The following is a 14,034-nucleotide window of genomic DNA, read 5'->3' as shown; positions in this document are numbered from 1 at the left end:
GAGGTCCTGAGTTCAATTCCCAGCAACCACAAAGTGGCTCACTACCATCTGTAATGATCTATAATGATATCTGGTGCCCTCTTCTGGCCTGCAGTGCAATCATACATGCAGGTAGAGCACTGTATATACACATAATAAATAATTTAAAAAAAAAAAAAAGAGCACTGGCTGCTCTTCCAGAGGTCCCACAAGACAGCTCACAACTGTTTATAACTCCAGTTCCAGGGAATCTGACACCCTCACACAGACATATATGCAGACAAAATACCAATGCACATGAAATAAAAATAAATACATTTAAAAAATAAACTATCAAGTGCCAAAAGGTTGGAGTGTGGGCCTGGGAGGAATAGGAAAGTGAGTGTGATTGAGATGAAATTCCCAAATAATAAAATATTGTATTGGAGAGAGAAAAAAACTACTAAAAAGCAGCATAAACCTTTTGGAAAGAAAATATTAAATTTAAAATGCTAGAGGGGAAATAAATGGCCACTATATGATTCCAGTTACACAAAATTCTAGGTCATAGAATTCTTTGGAGAGGGGTGGCTTAGAGTACTATGTTAGTTCTTGAGAGTGAGTTCTTACAAGCGGTCAGCCCTCCTTGTCACTCACACCGCTGGCCTTTCACACGGGCTCCCTCTGTGGTGTTGTAACTGGCTTAGCAGAAGACACCATCAGATAAAGCTGCCTAGCTAGCCTCCAAAACGATATGCCAAACTTTAAAATACAAAGCAAACCAGCTTCACATATTTTGTTATAATAACAAAAGTCACAGTGCCTTGTGCCTGTAATCCTAGCTACCTAGGAAACTGAGGCAAAAGGCTCACTTGAGCACTGGAGTTCAGGGCCAGTCTGGGAAGCATAGTAAAACCCATCTCGTCATAAATAAATAAATTTCTAGGCAATGTAAACAAAGCTATAGTAAGATAAAGGTTATTACTGGCTGCCCGCCAGAGAAAGTCTGGAGAGGGACAAAAAGGAGTGATTCCAAAGGAGCGTGAAGACATATGAGAAAATATAGAGATAGTCATTATTGCAATTGTGGTGGCTTCATTTTACATGTCAATGCATTTAATTTACATATATACACATAGCATGCCACTATTATATAAAAATATAATGAAGCTGTAAAACATCTTAAGCTAGGAAACTGCCACCTCTGAGGCAGCTCATCACGTTTTCTGTCCAGCTTTGGCTCTCACTGCTCTGCAGCAGGGCGTGCCTTCCTTTTGTGGGAATGATTGGGACCACATGTCCAATGATATCCCTGGACCGGCTCGTGTTTCAGTAGGACGGGCCGGCATTAACACTGTGTGTGATGACTAACATGTCAGACTCAGCACCACCAAGATTTCCTGGAAGCCTGATGGCACCAGGAAGAGAAGAGCCCGAACTGTGCCAGAACATTTTGTTCTCCCGTTAACTGATCACACTGCCCAAGTGCCTGAGACTCACGGTGGCTTTCTCACAGTGTCTTAGTCCATTCTCTGTTGTTATAGCAGAGTACCTGAAGCTCGGGACTTTGTGTTTTAAAGTTTGGCATATAGTTCTGGAGGCTAGCTAGGCAGCTTTATCTGATGGTGGCTTCTGCTAAGCCAGTTAGGGAGGGGACCTATATGAAAGGGCAGCAGGTGACCGTGACAAAGGGGACTGAGTGCTTAGAACAATTCACTCTTAGAAACAAATCTGCTCTTTAAAGATCTACTCCTCTGAATACGATTATCCTCCACAAAATAGTTATCTGCCCACAAAACAAACAAACAAACAAAAACCTTGGCCCCCACGATGAAGGCGCATCCCAGGGAGACCTCTGTAGCCAAGGAGCCAGTGTACGTGCCCACAGGGCAGATTGATTCACTCACACCAAGGATCCCACTTGGAGAAGAGGGTCACTGCTGTTCCTAGAGGGAGGGCCTGTCTAGGGGGCGCTGTGGCTGCATCTCATGCTGGTTCATCTATTTCTGGTTCTCTGCCAGTTTCTGTTTTTGTTGTTTGAGGCCAGGTCTACTGTAGCCCAGGCTGCTTTTGAACTTTCTGGGTAACGGAAATGATCCTGAACTCCTGGTCCGTGTCCTCAGTGCTGGCATGTATTGAGTTGAGCAGTCCTTGGGGGAGTAAGCAGAGTGTTAAGGGGACCTCCTCAGGGTGAAAGGAATGGTGAACTAACGCGGTGGGGGTAGTGGGAATGAGCAACACAGAGGGTTAAGTGTGACAGCTATTCTTGGTTGTCAACGTGACTATAGCTGGAATGGACTACAATCAGAAATGGAGGGCACACTTGTGATTTAGATCTTGAGACGGGAAGGCAACACACTTTTTTTTTTTTTTTTTTATGCCAAATGTCGTTTATTGGAGGAGGGAAGAGGTCTTAAATACAGGCTTACAGCACAATGGGAGAACCCCAGAGGGCAGAAGTTCGCTACCGATGTTTTACAATCTTGCATCTAAGCTGTAAATGCCCATTATGCAGGATAACACACTTTTGATCTGGGTCTTGAGCCTGGAAGACACAGACTTTTGATCTGGATCTTGAGGGGACAACACGAGCTTTTAATCCACATCTTGAGGCAGGAGAGCACACTTTTAATCTGGGACACCTTCTGCTGGAAGCCTATCTAAGGACAGTGGAAGAAGGAAGGTTCATTCATTCTTTGCCTGCTGGCCTTTGCCTTGCCAGCACATCCATTTTTTTCACTGGCATTGGAGCCGACTTCTTCAGGATTCCGGCATATACAGAAGACCAGCTGAGGCGTCCAGCCTCGTGGGACTGAGCAGCTACTAGACTCTTGGACTTTCCATTCACAGCTAGCCATGGTTGGACTGCAGCCTGTAAGTCATTCAGAGAGAGAGAGAGAGAGAGAGAGAGAGAGAGAGAGAGAGAGAGAGAGAGAGAGAGAGAGAGAGAGAGAGATTCATTCTGTGACTCTAGAGAACCCTGACTAATTAAGGATCATTTCCCACAACCATGAAAAGTGGATAGGGAAGGAGATTTATGGATCCTATGACTGTCTTGCTATGCTAAGCTCTGCAGTGGTGGGAATCCATCGGGAACTATTGGTAGGTTAGCCCCAGCCCATAGGAGCCTGGAAGAGGAAAGTGGGAGAAAGGGACTAGATAGACAAGAGCATGGCACTGCTGGAGAGAAGTTGATGGGAAGAGGCTGGCAGAAGCAGAGATGCTATGATGTGATTCAGAAGTGCAGCCCTGTCCCTAGTTGCTTAGCAACCGCTGTTGAGCAAGTGGTTGCTAAACAATATAGGGCCGTCTAGACAATTGGGATAAAGACCTTAGAGTGCGTGGGCACTGATCAGAACATCACAGGATATTGTTAGTTCTGACAACAGCCACTAGGCCTGTTACTTATATTGTCTCACCACCTAATTGCTTTTGTCACACACAAAAAATAGCATGACAATGATGCATAAGATCTGGAAAACTGAGGATGAGGCTACCACATGATCGTATCATCAAGCAAGATGAAAATTACCATCTCCATTCTTTCCATCCCAGATTCCTCTATGGAAATACATTTTACATTTTCTTATCATTTTAGTACATGTGATCTTAAATTATTTAATTCTGGTTTAGATAATCACAAAAACCTGTTTGATTTCAAGATAATCCTCTCTGGCAACTACATCAATCCACACCCAGCCCCTGTGCATGCTAGGCAAACAGTCTGCCACTGAGCAGCAGCAAGCACCCAACCTCAAATGCAGCGTCACTTTATTAACTATTCTCCTTTTGTTCTGAAAATGGGTTTGCTTTTGATTTCTTGCATATCCTTCTGCAAAAAGCCTGCCTTGGGATCAACACTTGGAGGCTGTAAGATTAAAAAGGGCCAAGGAAAAACACTCAGACCCTGACTTGACCCCAGGACCGGGGCTTGAAATCACACCAATCCCTGAGCTTGCCCCAGAGTCAGACTACAAAATCCCACCAATCTATAAGCATAGAATCCCACCAATCCCTGAGGCAAGAGGATAACCCATGCATTTGAGGGTACTCTGGGCTACACAGTGAGTTTCAGGCCAGTTTAAGATACAAAATGAGATCCTGTCCAAAAAAGAAAAAAAAACAAGTTGGAGAGATGTCTCAGTGGTAAAGAGTTTCACTCTTCCAAATAACTGAGATTGGTTCCTAGCACCCACTTTGGGTACCTCAAAGCCTGTAACTCCAGCTCCAAGGGATCTAGCACCCTCATCTGAGCTCCCTGGGTACTCACACACGTAGCACCTCATATATACATGATACCCATATATACATTAAAATCATAAAAATAAATCTAAAAATAAAGATGCCCTCTTCTGACACCCACAGACACCTGCACACACATGCTCACATATACATACATACATGCATGCACATAAATAAAATAAAGTCCTTTTTAAATTTATTTTAAGAAGAGGAAACTGGAAAGATGGTTCACCAATTAAGAGCATTCTCTGCTCTTCCAGAGCACCCAGATCCAATTCCTAGCACCCACATGGTGGCTCACAATCCTCCCTTAACTCCAGCTGTGGGGAATCTGACACCCTCTCTGACCTCTGCAGGCTCCATGCACACACGGTACACAGACATACACTCAGACTTCATGCACACATAGTACACAGACATATACTCAGGCAAAACACCCACACACATAAAATTCAAAAATGATTTTTAAAAAGAAAACTGTATAAGGTTATACCACAGTTCAGCATTTAGAACATTCCTGTTGCTAGAAAGTTACCTGGAGCCTGTTTACAGCTAGCATTTTTTTTTTAAAGATTTATTTATTTATTATACAACATGTATGACTGCAGGCCAGAAGAGGGCACCAGATCTCATTACAAATGGTTGTGAACCACCGTGTGGTGCTGGGAATTGAACTCAGGGTTTCTGGAAGAGCAGTCAGTGCTCTTAACCTCTGAGCCATCTCTCCAGCCCCCTACAGCTAGCATTTTTATGTCCCCCTTAGCCACAAGCAATAAATGTCTTTTCTATCTCTATAAAGTTGTCTTTTCTAGACATTTCATATTTATTCTACCACCCGGCTTTTCTTTTTCACTTAGCATGCTTTTAGACCCATCCTGGTTAGTACCAGTAGCTCGCTCCTTTGCATTGCCAAGGAGCATTCTAGTTGTACAGATAAACCTCATCCATTCACCATTTGATGGAGATTTGAATTATTCTTAAATCCAGCTATTACCAATAACATTGCTATAGATGTTTATACATTAGTCCTCCATGTAGAGCTGTCATTTTTCTCAGGTAGAATCTAGGAGTGGAATTACTGGGTCCGATCTTTTTTTATTTCTATTTTTCTCTCATTAAAAATAGATTTTTTTCATACAATATATTCTAATATTGTTTCTCCTCTCCCAACTCCTCCAAGATCCATCTGAATCCACACCTTTCCTATCTCTCATTAGAAAACAACAGGCATCTAAAGAATAATAATAAAATAAAACACAAGCAAACTGGACTAGGACATACACAGTCATACACACAGGAATCATTAAAACACAAATCTGGAAGGCATAATATATACACAAAGGACCTGTAAGGAAAAACAAGAAGGAGAAAAAAAAAGCCTGACACAACATTATGAGACAAAGAACCTCCAAAGATGCCATTGAGTTCATTTTCTGTTGTCCATCTACTGCTGGGCCTGGAGTCTGCCCTCAAGACTGGTTTGTTTCCCCAGTGAGACTCCATAGAAGAAAACTAATTTTTCATTTCTGAGTGGTTATTTATTGTAGATAGCGTCTGGGTTAGGGACGGGGGGGTTGTGACCATTTCTCCCAGTTCTGGGACCTCATCTGGCACAGACCCATACAGGCCTGTGCATATGGCCACAGTCTCTGTGAGTTCATATATGTGTTGGTCCCATTGTGTCTAGAGAACCTTGTTTCCTAGGCATCCTCCATCCTCTCTGGCTCTTGCAATCTTTCCATCTACTCTTCTGCAAGATTCCCTGAGCCCTGGGGGGAGGGATTGATGGAGATAACCCTTTTAAGACAGAGTGTTTGCCAAGCGGTGGTGGCGCACGCCTTTAATCCCAGCACTCAGGAGGCAAAGGCAGGTGGATCTCTGAGTTCAAGGCCAGCCTGGACTACAGAGAGAGTTCCAGGAAAGGCTCAGAGCTATACAGAGAAACCCTGTCTCGAAAAACAAACAAACAAACAAAAAAGACAGAGAGTGTTGTTGGGGAATATTCAATCACATTGTGAACTCCGAGTCTGCATTTGCATTGATTACATAAAATAAACCTTGGATCAGGAGGCTGAGTTAGCAATTAGTTGACAGAAAGTAATCATAGAGCATCAGAAGGCATCCGGGAGAGATAGAGAGACACAGGAAGTAGAAGGGAGGGATTTGGAGCAGTGCAGCATTTTCTGGTTTGGCGTAGTGGAAGCATGGGGCTTTCTGAGACGCCAGCAAGGAAAGAAGGTTAACTTTTTGCTACTCAGCCTCTCTGAGTTATCAGGGTTTCACCCCAGCCTTTGAATTTCAAGTCTTATTTATAATAGAACAATAAAGATTTAGTTAAAATTACCTTTAGCGGCAGCCACAGAGCCGGTACCTGCAGGAACAGAATTCCCACCAGGCTGCTGCTAGAGAAGCAGGCCGATAACTGGAGTTGCAATTGCTGGCTGAAATAGCGGTAGATTCGGGCACAGCCACTGTTCCAAGGTCTCTCACTCTGCACATTGTCTGGCTTTGGATCTCTGTATTTGTTTCCATCTACTGAAGGAGGAAGCTTCTTTAATGATGGCTGAGCAACACACGAATATGATTTCTTGGCCAGAGTGGCCAGTCTGTTTCCCAGGGAGTGCCTCCTGGATTTGGCAGCTGAGACAAAGGGATGTGTCATGGAGGAAGGCTGTAGAAGACCTGAGTGATCCATTGGAAATGGGGCAGACACCACACATGATCTGCTGTAAGCTGGGGATAAGACTTGGGTCCTATCCTTTTTTTAACTTTTAAAAACAAATTTATGCATATGGGTGTTTTTCCTGCATGTATGTTGGTGTACTATGTGCATGCCTGGTGCCCATGGAGATCAGAAGAAGGTGTCAGATCCCCTGAAACTGGAGTTACAGTTGTAAGCCACCATGTGGTGCTAGGAATAGAACACGGAACCTCTGGAAGAGCAGCCAGCACTCATAACTGCTGAGCCATCTCTCTAGCCCCGAGTTACATCTTAAGTATATGCTTATCTTTTTATGATACTGTCAGGCCACTTTCTAAAATCTCTCCACCCTTCTCAATTTTCAATAGCATGGCTGAGGGTCCCATGTTCTCTTTGTCCTAGCAAAGGAGATGCTCGTATCTGCAGCTGCTAGACTCCGAGAATGTAGCCTCTTGCTGCCAACAGCCCGTCATTCATTCCCCTCATCACTTATTCAACAAACATCAGAATGCCACCACTACCTAATGATATATGCTATTGCTGCAAGGAGTCCTGAATGCTTTGAGAGTGAGAGACAGCACTCTGGTCACATTATTTCAACACTCTGATCCTGGCTTCAGCTGGATGAACTAGAATGAGTTGTCTGGTAGGAGCTGGATCTGTTGCTCCCAACAGGCTTGCCAGTGGATTCCTCCAACACAATGAAGCCCCAAATGAGTCATGTGATTGCTCTCCCCAAATCCCACAAGGGACTGACCCTCAGATAAGAGACAGTGGTACCCACCAAGTATTAAAGGTGCCAAAGAGTCTGACTAGGAACAGAGATGAGAAATGGGCTTAGATCATGAAAAGTCTCTGGAAGGACTTTTTTTAACACTTAAAAAACATAACTAGTGTGTAATAAGTTTTCTGTACCCCAATAATAGGTTTCTCTGCCAATGCAGTAAGCCAGATCAAGCCGAATTGAAAAAGTAAAAGAACAGGTTTATTTTGAGAAAAGTAACTCCCAGGTGACTCCTTCAACCCCCAGAGACCGCGGAGGGAGAAGGGGCAGGAGAAAATCACATGGCCAAACTAAAGCAGGGCACTTATGTACCCTGTAATCAAGGGGTGATGACGTGTCTGCCATAAATTGGATTTGTGCCCAAGGTGCCTTAGGTGGAGACTTTAGGGGAAGGGTTACCGTGGCCACCAAGAATGCGGGACTGGGATTTTTGGAGCCTTCCCTTTGTTAGAGATTCTCTGAGAGGGCAGGGTTTGGAGAGTCAGAAATGGGGCTTTCACAGGGGCAAGCTGGAGATTCCAGCTGAACAGTGTGAGCAGGTACATTTAGTGTGTCTGTGTGTATGAGTGTGTGTATTACAGCATACATGTGGAGTTCAGAGGACAATTTGCAGAAGCCAGTTCTCTCCTATCATGTGGATCGTGGGGATCAAATTCAGGTCTTCAGGCTAGGTGGCAAGTGTCTTTAGCCTACTGAGCCACCTTACTGGCTCCCTGAGAGGATTTGTTCCCCATCACAGATGAAATGCCCCAAAGGCTGGAGGTAGATGAAAGATGTGAAAATAGAATGTAGATAGCAGCGAGAGGAGAGGAAGAGAAAAGTGAGTCTTTAACTTTGTTACTTCTGGACCCTCGGTTTGTGGAAGTTTTATTGTGATATTGTTTTCATTAGGTTATTTTGTTTTTATCTTTTGAATCAGAGTTTCCATATACATGCAGGCTGGACTGGAACTCATGACTTCTGCCTCAGTCTCTTGTGTGCATACACAGCTAAATATACCATTTTTTCCTATAAGATTGTGTCAGTTTTTCATGCATCATACACACACACACACACACACACACACACACACACACACACACACACACACACACACACACTGCTGGAACCTCATAGGGATAGGGAGTTCTGCCTGGGAGGAAGGAGGACAGGACAAAGAGAAAGAGCATTTAAGCGGCCACCACTTAGTCTGTGAGTTGGCCTTTCTCCACTGATTTTCATGTATCTGGCTCTCATGCAGCAACGCCATGTCGTTTGGTTATAAAACTGCGCGTTTGTGCATCACCTCATTAAAGTGTTTGTCTATCAGGTGTTTTTGTTTGTTTGTTTTTGGTGGTTTTTTTTTTTTGTTGTTGTTGTTGTTGTTTTTCGAGACAGGGTTTCTCCGTGTTGTTTTTAAGACCTTATATTATTCATGTCTTTGAAAGGAAGAAATAAAACCCTGGGGAAGCTCCTCACGAAGCTTGGAGCTTTAACTCCTGCCTTTCCTCTTCCATAAGTGCCACGTCCCCCTTACTAGCTGGGGATCCCAACAAGCGCCTCTCGCCTCCTCCCCCCGGCCCCCTTCCGCACGCCCGTTGCTATGGAGACAGACCTTGCTGCGCCAAGGTTTGCGAGGTGCCAGAAGCTGGCTGGCCAACCTCTGCAACAGGCTGTGGGCGGAAAGGAGGAGCCAGAGAAAGTGGCGTCTGGGCAGAGAGGCCCGGGACCCGCAGAGGCCCCCTGCTCTTCTGGCTCCGCCTCTGCCACCCCCACCCCCACTAGGTGTAGAAATACTGCTGCAGTCCCGGCCACCGCCCACTGCACTGCGACCCCTTAGGGACTTCGTCTCCCAGTCTCAGCAGCTGACCCTGCTCTACGCTGATGGCTAAAGGTCCCTTTCAGCGCAAGCCCTGGGGTCCAGAGCAGATGTATTTCGACTCTGACCCTGAGTCCGAGGGCCTATTCGATAAGCCGCCCCCGGAGAAGAGCTACAGTGCCCGCGCACCCAAGGCGGCGTCCTGGGCTAGCCGGAAATCTGGTCGGCGCGCGGGCGGGAGGGCTCCTGGGACCCGCGCTGGGCAGTCCCGGAAGGCCGCCGTGCGCCGCGAGCCTGAGGAAGAGGAGCCTCTGGTGGAGGAGGGCTGCTACCTCGACCACTTCCCGCACCTCTCCATCTTCATCTACGCGACCATCGCCCTCTCCATCACTTCCTGCATTTTCACCTATATCCATTTGCAGCTTGCCTAAGCGGCCTGGGTCCGACGGGGTGGCCGCAGAGTCGGGGTGGGGGTGGGGGCGGTTGGGGTAGGGGAACACGCAGCCTTTTGTTTTGGAGATGCGCTGCACCCCTTCCATCTAGCCTTTGATGCTTTTCTTTGTTGTTGCTTTGTCTAACTGTTCATCAGAAGGTCCAAAGTCGCTGCCAGCAATGAATCGACGGTGTTGCTTGCACCCACGCATTGAGTGCAATTAGTCTCTAACGTTTACGATCCTGGATTGGATTGAACCCCATTTGTAATTAAGATGACGTCTCTATATCCTACCACTTTGTGACGTGAGGGCCCAGTGTTTTTGTGTTTGTAGAGCAAAGAATGAGTCCAGCCTTCTGTTGCTTAAAGGATGAACCAGACCCGAGCCCGCGGCCTCCCAGAGGTTAGCGAGAGGAGAATCGGCGCCCTAGCTGTAGCGCTGGAGCCCCATGATGCTGCGTCGCTCCAGAATGAGGCAGTTTTGTTTAGGAGCTGTTTCAGTCAGAACTCTGCACACCAAGCTGACGGACCTGGGAGAGCAGCGGGTATGGCTGGAAGCTGGAGGTGAGTGGTGTTTGTCAAGGTATGTCTGCGCCCTCAGGAGTTGGAGCTGACGCAGACTGGGTTTTTTTTTGTTTTGTTTTGTTTTTGCTTTAGGTTTTGTGGCTACCAGGAGGACCCAAGGCCTGTAGTAAGCGGAGCTGAACATCGGAAAGCCAACGCTCAAGACAGTTTTTTTTTTGGACTGTGTGGAACGGGACAACAGACCTTCAGGGACGGAGGACTAGAATTCGTGGATTCCATGAGATGAGACTGAGGGCCTTCCTTTGCTGGGGTTCATGGGAGGACTATGCTAGAGAACCCTCAGGCGACTTCATTTCATCCTGGAGGCCCTCTGAAGCTAAGGGACCAAGATGAAGGGGCTGGGTTTGGGGACTGTCGTTAACAAGAGTTCCTGCTGGACTTGTCACCTCAGACTCAAAAAAGTAAATACCAGAACTCATCTTTGCAGGTTATTCGCCTACCTACTTTGTTTACTCGTGAATGTCAGTTGTTCAAATGCAGCACTCCAACACTGCTATACTTTATGGAAATGTCCACAATTGTGATATATCTGATGGAATAAATCACATTCTTAGTCTCCTTTGTATTCAGTTGTTCATTAACTTCCAACTATATGATGGCCCTTGACAGACTTCCTATTCTGCTCTAGATTCCAGTCCCTACTCTTTAAAACATTCCCACTGTCCCTATAAAGCTGACTTATTACCCAGCATTCCTAGGTACAGCATCTCTTTACTCCAAATAGCTATAGAGCCCCCTGTGGCATCTGTCACTATGTCCAGGTTCCTATATCCACAATCCCCTAACGTCAGGTCTGCCACTGCTACATGGCCCCACTTGCCTAATAAGGGGCTCCTGGCCCAGCACAGTCCCTCAGCTGAGCCCTGGATCTGCCCCACTGATTCACCCATCTTGGGACTCTATAAACTGTTTTCCACTAAAAGGGCCTTCCTCCACAGTTCTGACCTCCCCTGACCCTGTATCACCATGACTTGGTACCCTGCTTCTCTGACCTTTAAGTGCCACAGTCTGACGCCCACTCTTCCCTGATGACAGCCTATTTACAGTAATTCTGACCATCAATGGCAGTTCCCCAAATTACACCTCCAAGGAACTGAGATAGGCATCAGTTTGTTTCTTACCCTTGGATACTGGATCTAGTGCTATCCCTTAATAATGCTCCCCCTGAATCCCTTTGTATGGGCTCGTGCTTTCTAAGCACTGTCTCTCACTTTACAGTCCTAGGTATGATCATTATCATCCTGACAACAGATTCCTTCCTCTAGTCCCCAAACCAAATTACCCATCTGTCGATATCTATTATTCCATGTTATTAAATTTTCCTGATATCTAAGTTCCCATTTTCTACCCCAAATTCAAGCATCTAGTTCTGGTTCTACCAATTATACCACTGTTAAGACATATTGCCTTGATTATCTTAACATTAACTTCAATGTCCGGACTGGAGATGGCTCAGCCATTTAGAATGCTTGTTAGTCAATGGGGGGACTCATCCCTGGGAAGACTAATTCTCCCTCGCTCCCTCTCACTCTCTCAGCATTCCTTGGTTGCCTGTAGTTGTCTATGGGTGGGACCCAGTGAGATCTCCCCACTTCATGTTAGTATGTGTTAGTGCTGTCCTCGTTCAGATCTTGTTTAGGAAGCCATAATGTTGAGGTATTATGGGTGAAGCTTATACATACAAACTCTAAATAGACTCAGCAGGTTGTATTTATGTATTTGTGTGTGTGTGTTTAATAACTATTTAAGAAAAGGGACATGAATTTGAGAAGAGGGGCATGGGAAGGGTTGGAGGGAGTAAAGGGAATGAGGAAAATATGTAACTACATTTTAATAAAAAAGCTGAGCAGGCCATAGAGTAAGTAGCATCCTTCAGTGGCCTCCGCTTCAGTTTCTGCCTCCAGGCTTGAGTCCCTGCCCTGACTTCCCTCAGTAAGACTTACCTTGAACTATAAGAGGAAATGAACCTTTTCCTCCCATGAGCCCAAACCAAACCAACCAACCACGTAACAAAAGAATGCTTGCTGCTCTTCCAGAGGACTGGAGTTGGCTTCCCTGCACCTATGTTGGTCAGCTCACCATCACCCCTTCACCCCAGCTCTGATGCCCTCTTCTGGCCTTCACAAGCACCAGCAAACATACGGCATACACAGGGATATAAATAAAATCTAAAAATCTCAAATATCCCCACTATTGGGATGTATTTCAATGTTATGAACCCTAGGGTCAATGCCCAGAATAGCAACCATAACCTATATTGTCCATCACTTCTGAATGTATGGTTGTCCCACCAAGTCTCCCGGCTGTTGTACTGCAGCCTTTACCATTCACCCACCACTGCCTTCCTCAAGTCTACCCAAGACTCAATGACTTCCTTCCCATACTCCAATACTGTCTTATTGGCCTGTGTTCCCTACATCTGCTCATTTTCTTTGAACTTTCTGGTTCTATTCAGCTCCAGTATTTGGCCTGTATTTTCTTTTTGGTTTTTGATTCAAGATTTGTGTAGCCCTGGCTATCCTGGAACTCACTCTGTAGACCAGGCTGGCCCCAAACTTACAAAGATCCATTTGCCTCTGCCTCCCGAGTGCTGGGTGGCCTGTATTTTCTAATCACTGCTTTCCCATCATCCACATGTTGCCTCATCACCTGTCTGGCCTACCTTCCTGTTAGGCAGTTTAGGTTTCCCATAGTGATCATGCATTTGACTATTTTGTAGGAGACTGCTTCCCTATGATCTCAAAAATGTACCGATTTTGAGGTTGCATACCAAGTCTTTTCCTATTAATAAGCAGCCTTTTAGAGTTTGACTGTAAAACAAATCACCTATGAGCTGGAGAAATGGCTCAACAGTTCAGAACACTCAGGATTCTTGCAGAGGACAGGGTTTAGGCTTCCATGACCCACATAGTGACTACAGTTCTGGGGATCAGACACTCTCTTCTGGCCTCCTCAGTCATTCACTCCATGGACATGTAGGCAAAACACTCATATACATAAAATAAATCTTAAAAATAATCAAATGTACCCATCCTTTTGGCTCATGTTTTATGTTGCTAAATTCCTAGGAATGTATAGTTCAGTATAGCTTAGTGTGAACACTCTTAGGTTCAATCACTAGTGCCAAAAATATGTATTTCTAAAACTCTAGACTCTTATTGGCCTAGCTGAGATCACATATCTACATTTGGCCCAAGGGACAAACATCAGCCATCTACTTCCAGCAGATCAAAATTAACCCAGTGCCAATTGTTGGGGCAAGTGTTCTGTTCTTCTGAGTTGTCAGTGGTAGACAGAATATGGACACACGAAATCATTTCTGATTATGAAATATTATGCTTGAGGGCGATGTTAGAACTTCACTATCTGGGATATAGCATGAAAGGCCTCAGATTTTATTTTCCTAACAGGTATCCTATACTCTTTTAAGTATCTTACTCTGATTTCACTAGGCCCATGGCTGCTGTAAAAAACCTGGTGACTCAAAACACCAGGAACTACTATCATAGCTGTGTAGGTCAGAAATCTACAAT

The 14,034-nt window shown here is 45.3% G+C and overlaps 1 protein-coding gene across 1 annotated transcript; it reads left to right on the top strand.

Annotated features, from left to right (window-relative positions):
* The first annotated feature begins 9,282 nt into the window (after positions 1-9,282).
* LOC107399582 (uncharacterized) lies at positions 9,283-11,066 on the top strand. The gene is made up of 2 exons (XM_015987662.3): positions 9,283-10,480; positions 10,574-11,066. Exon 1 carries the CDS (start codon positions 9,549-9,551, stop codon positions 9,912-9,914), a length of 366 nt encoding a protein of 121 aa, XP_015843148.1. The 5' UTR covers positions 9,283-9,548; the 3' UTR covers positions 9,915-10,480; positions 10,574-11,066.
* The last annotated feature ends 2,968 nt before the right edge of the window (positions 11,067-14,034 follow it).

Source organism: Peromyscus maniculatus, chromosome 8, assembly GCF_049852395.1.
Source record: "Peromyscus maniculatus bairdii isolate BWxNUB_F1_BW_parent chromosome 8, HU_Pman_BW_mat_3.1, whole genome shotgun sequence".
NCBI lineage: Eukaryota > Metazoa > Chordata > Mammalia > Rodentia > Cricetidae > Peromyscus > Peromyscus maniculatus.
This window is presented reverse-complemented; position numbering and strand designations above follow the sequence as displayed.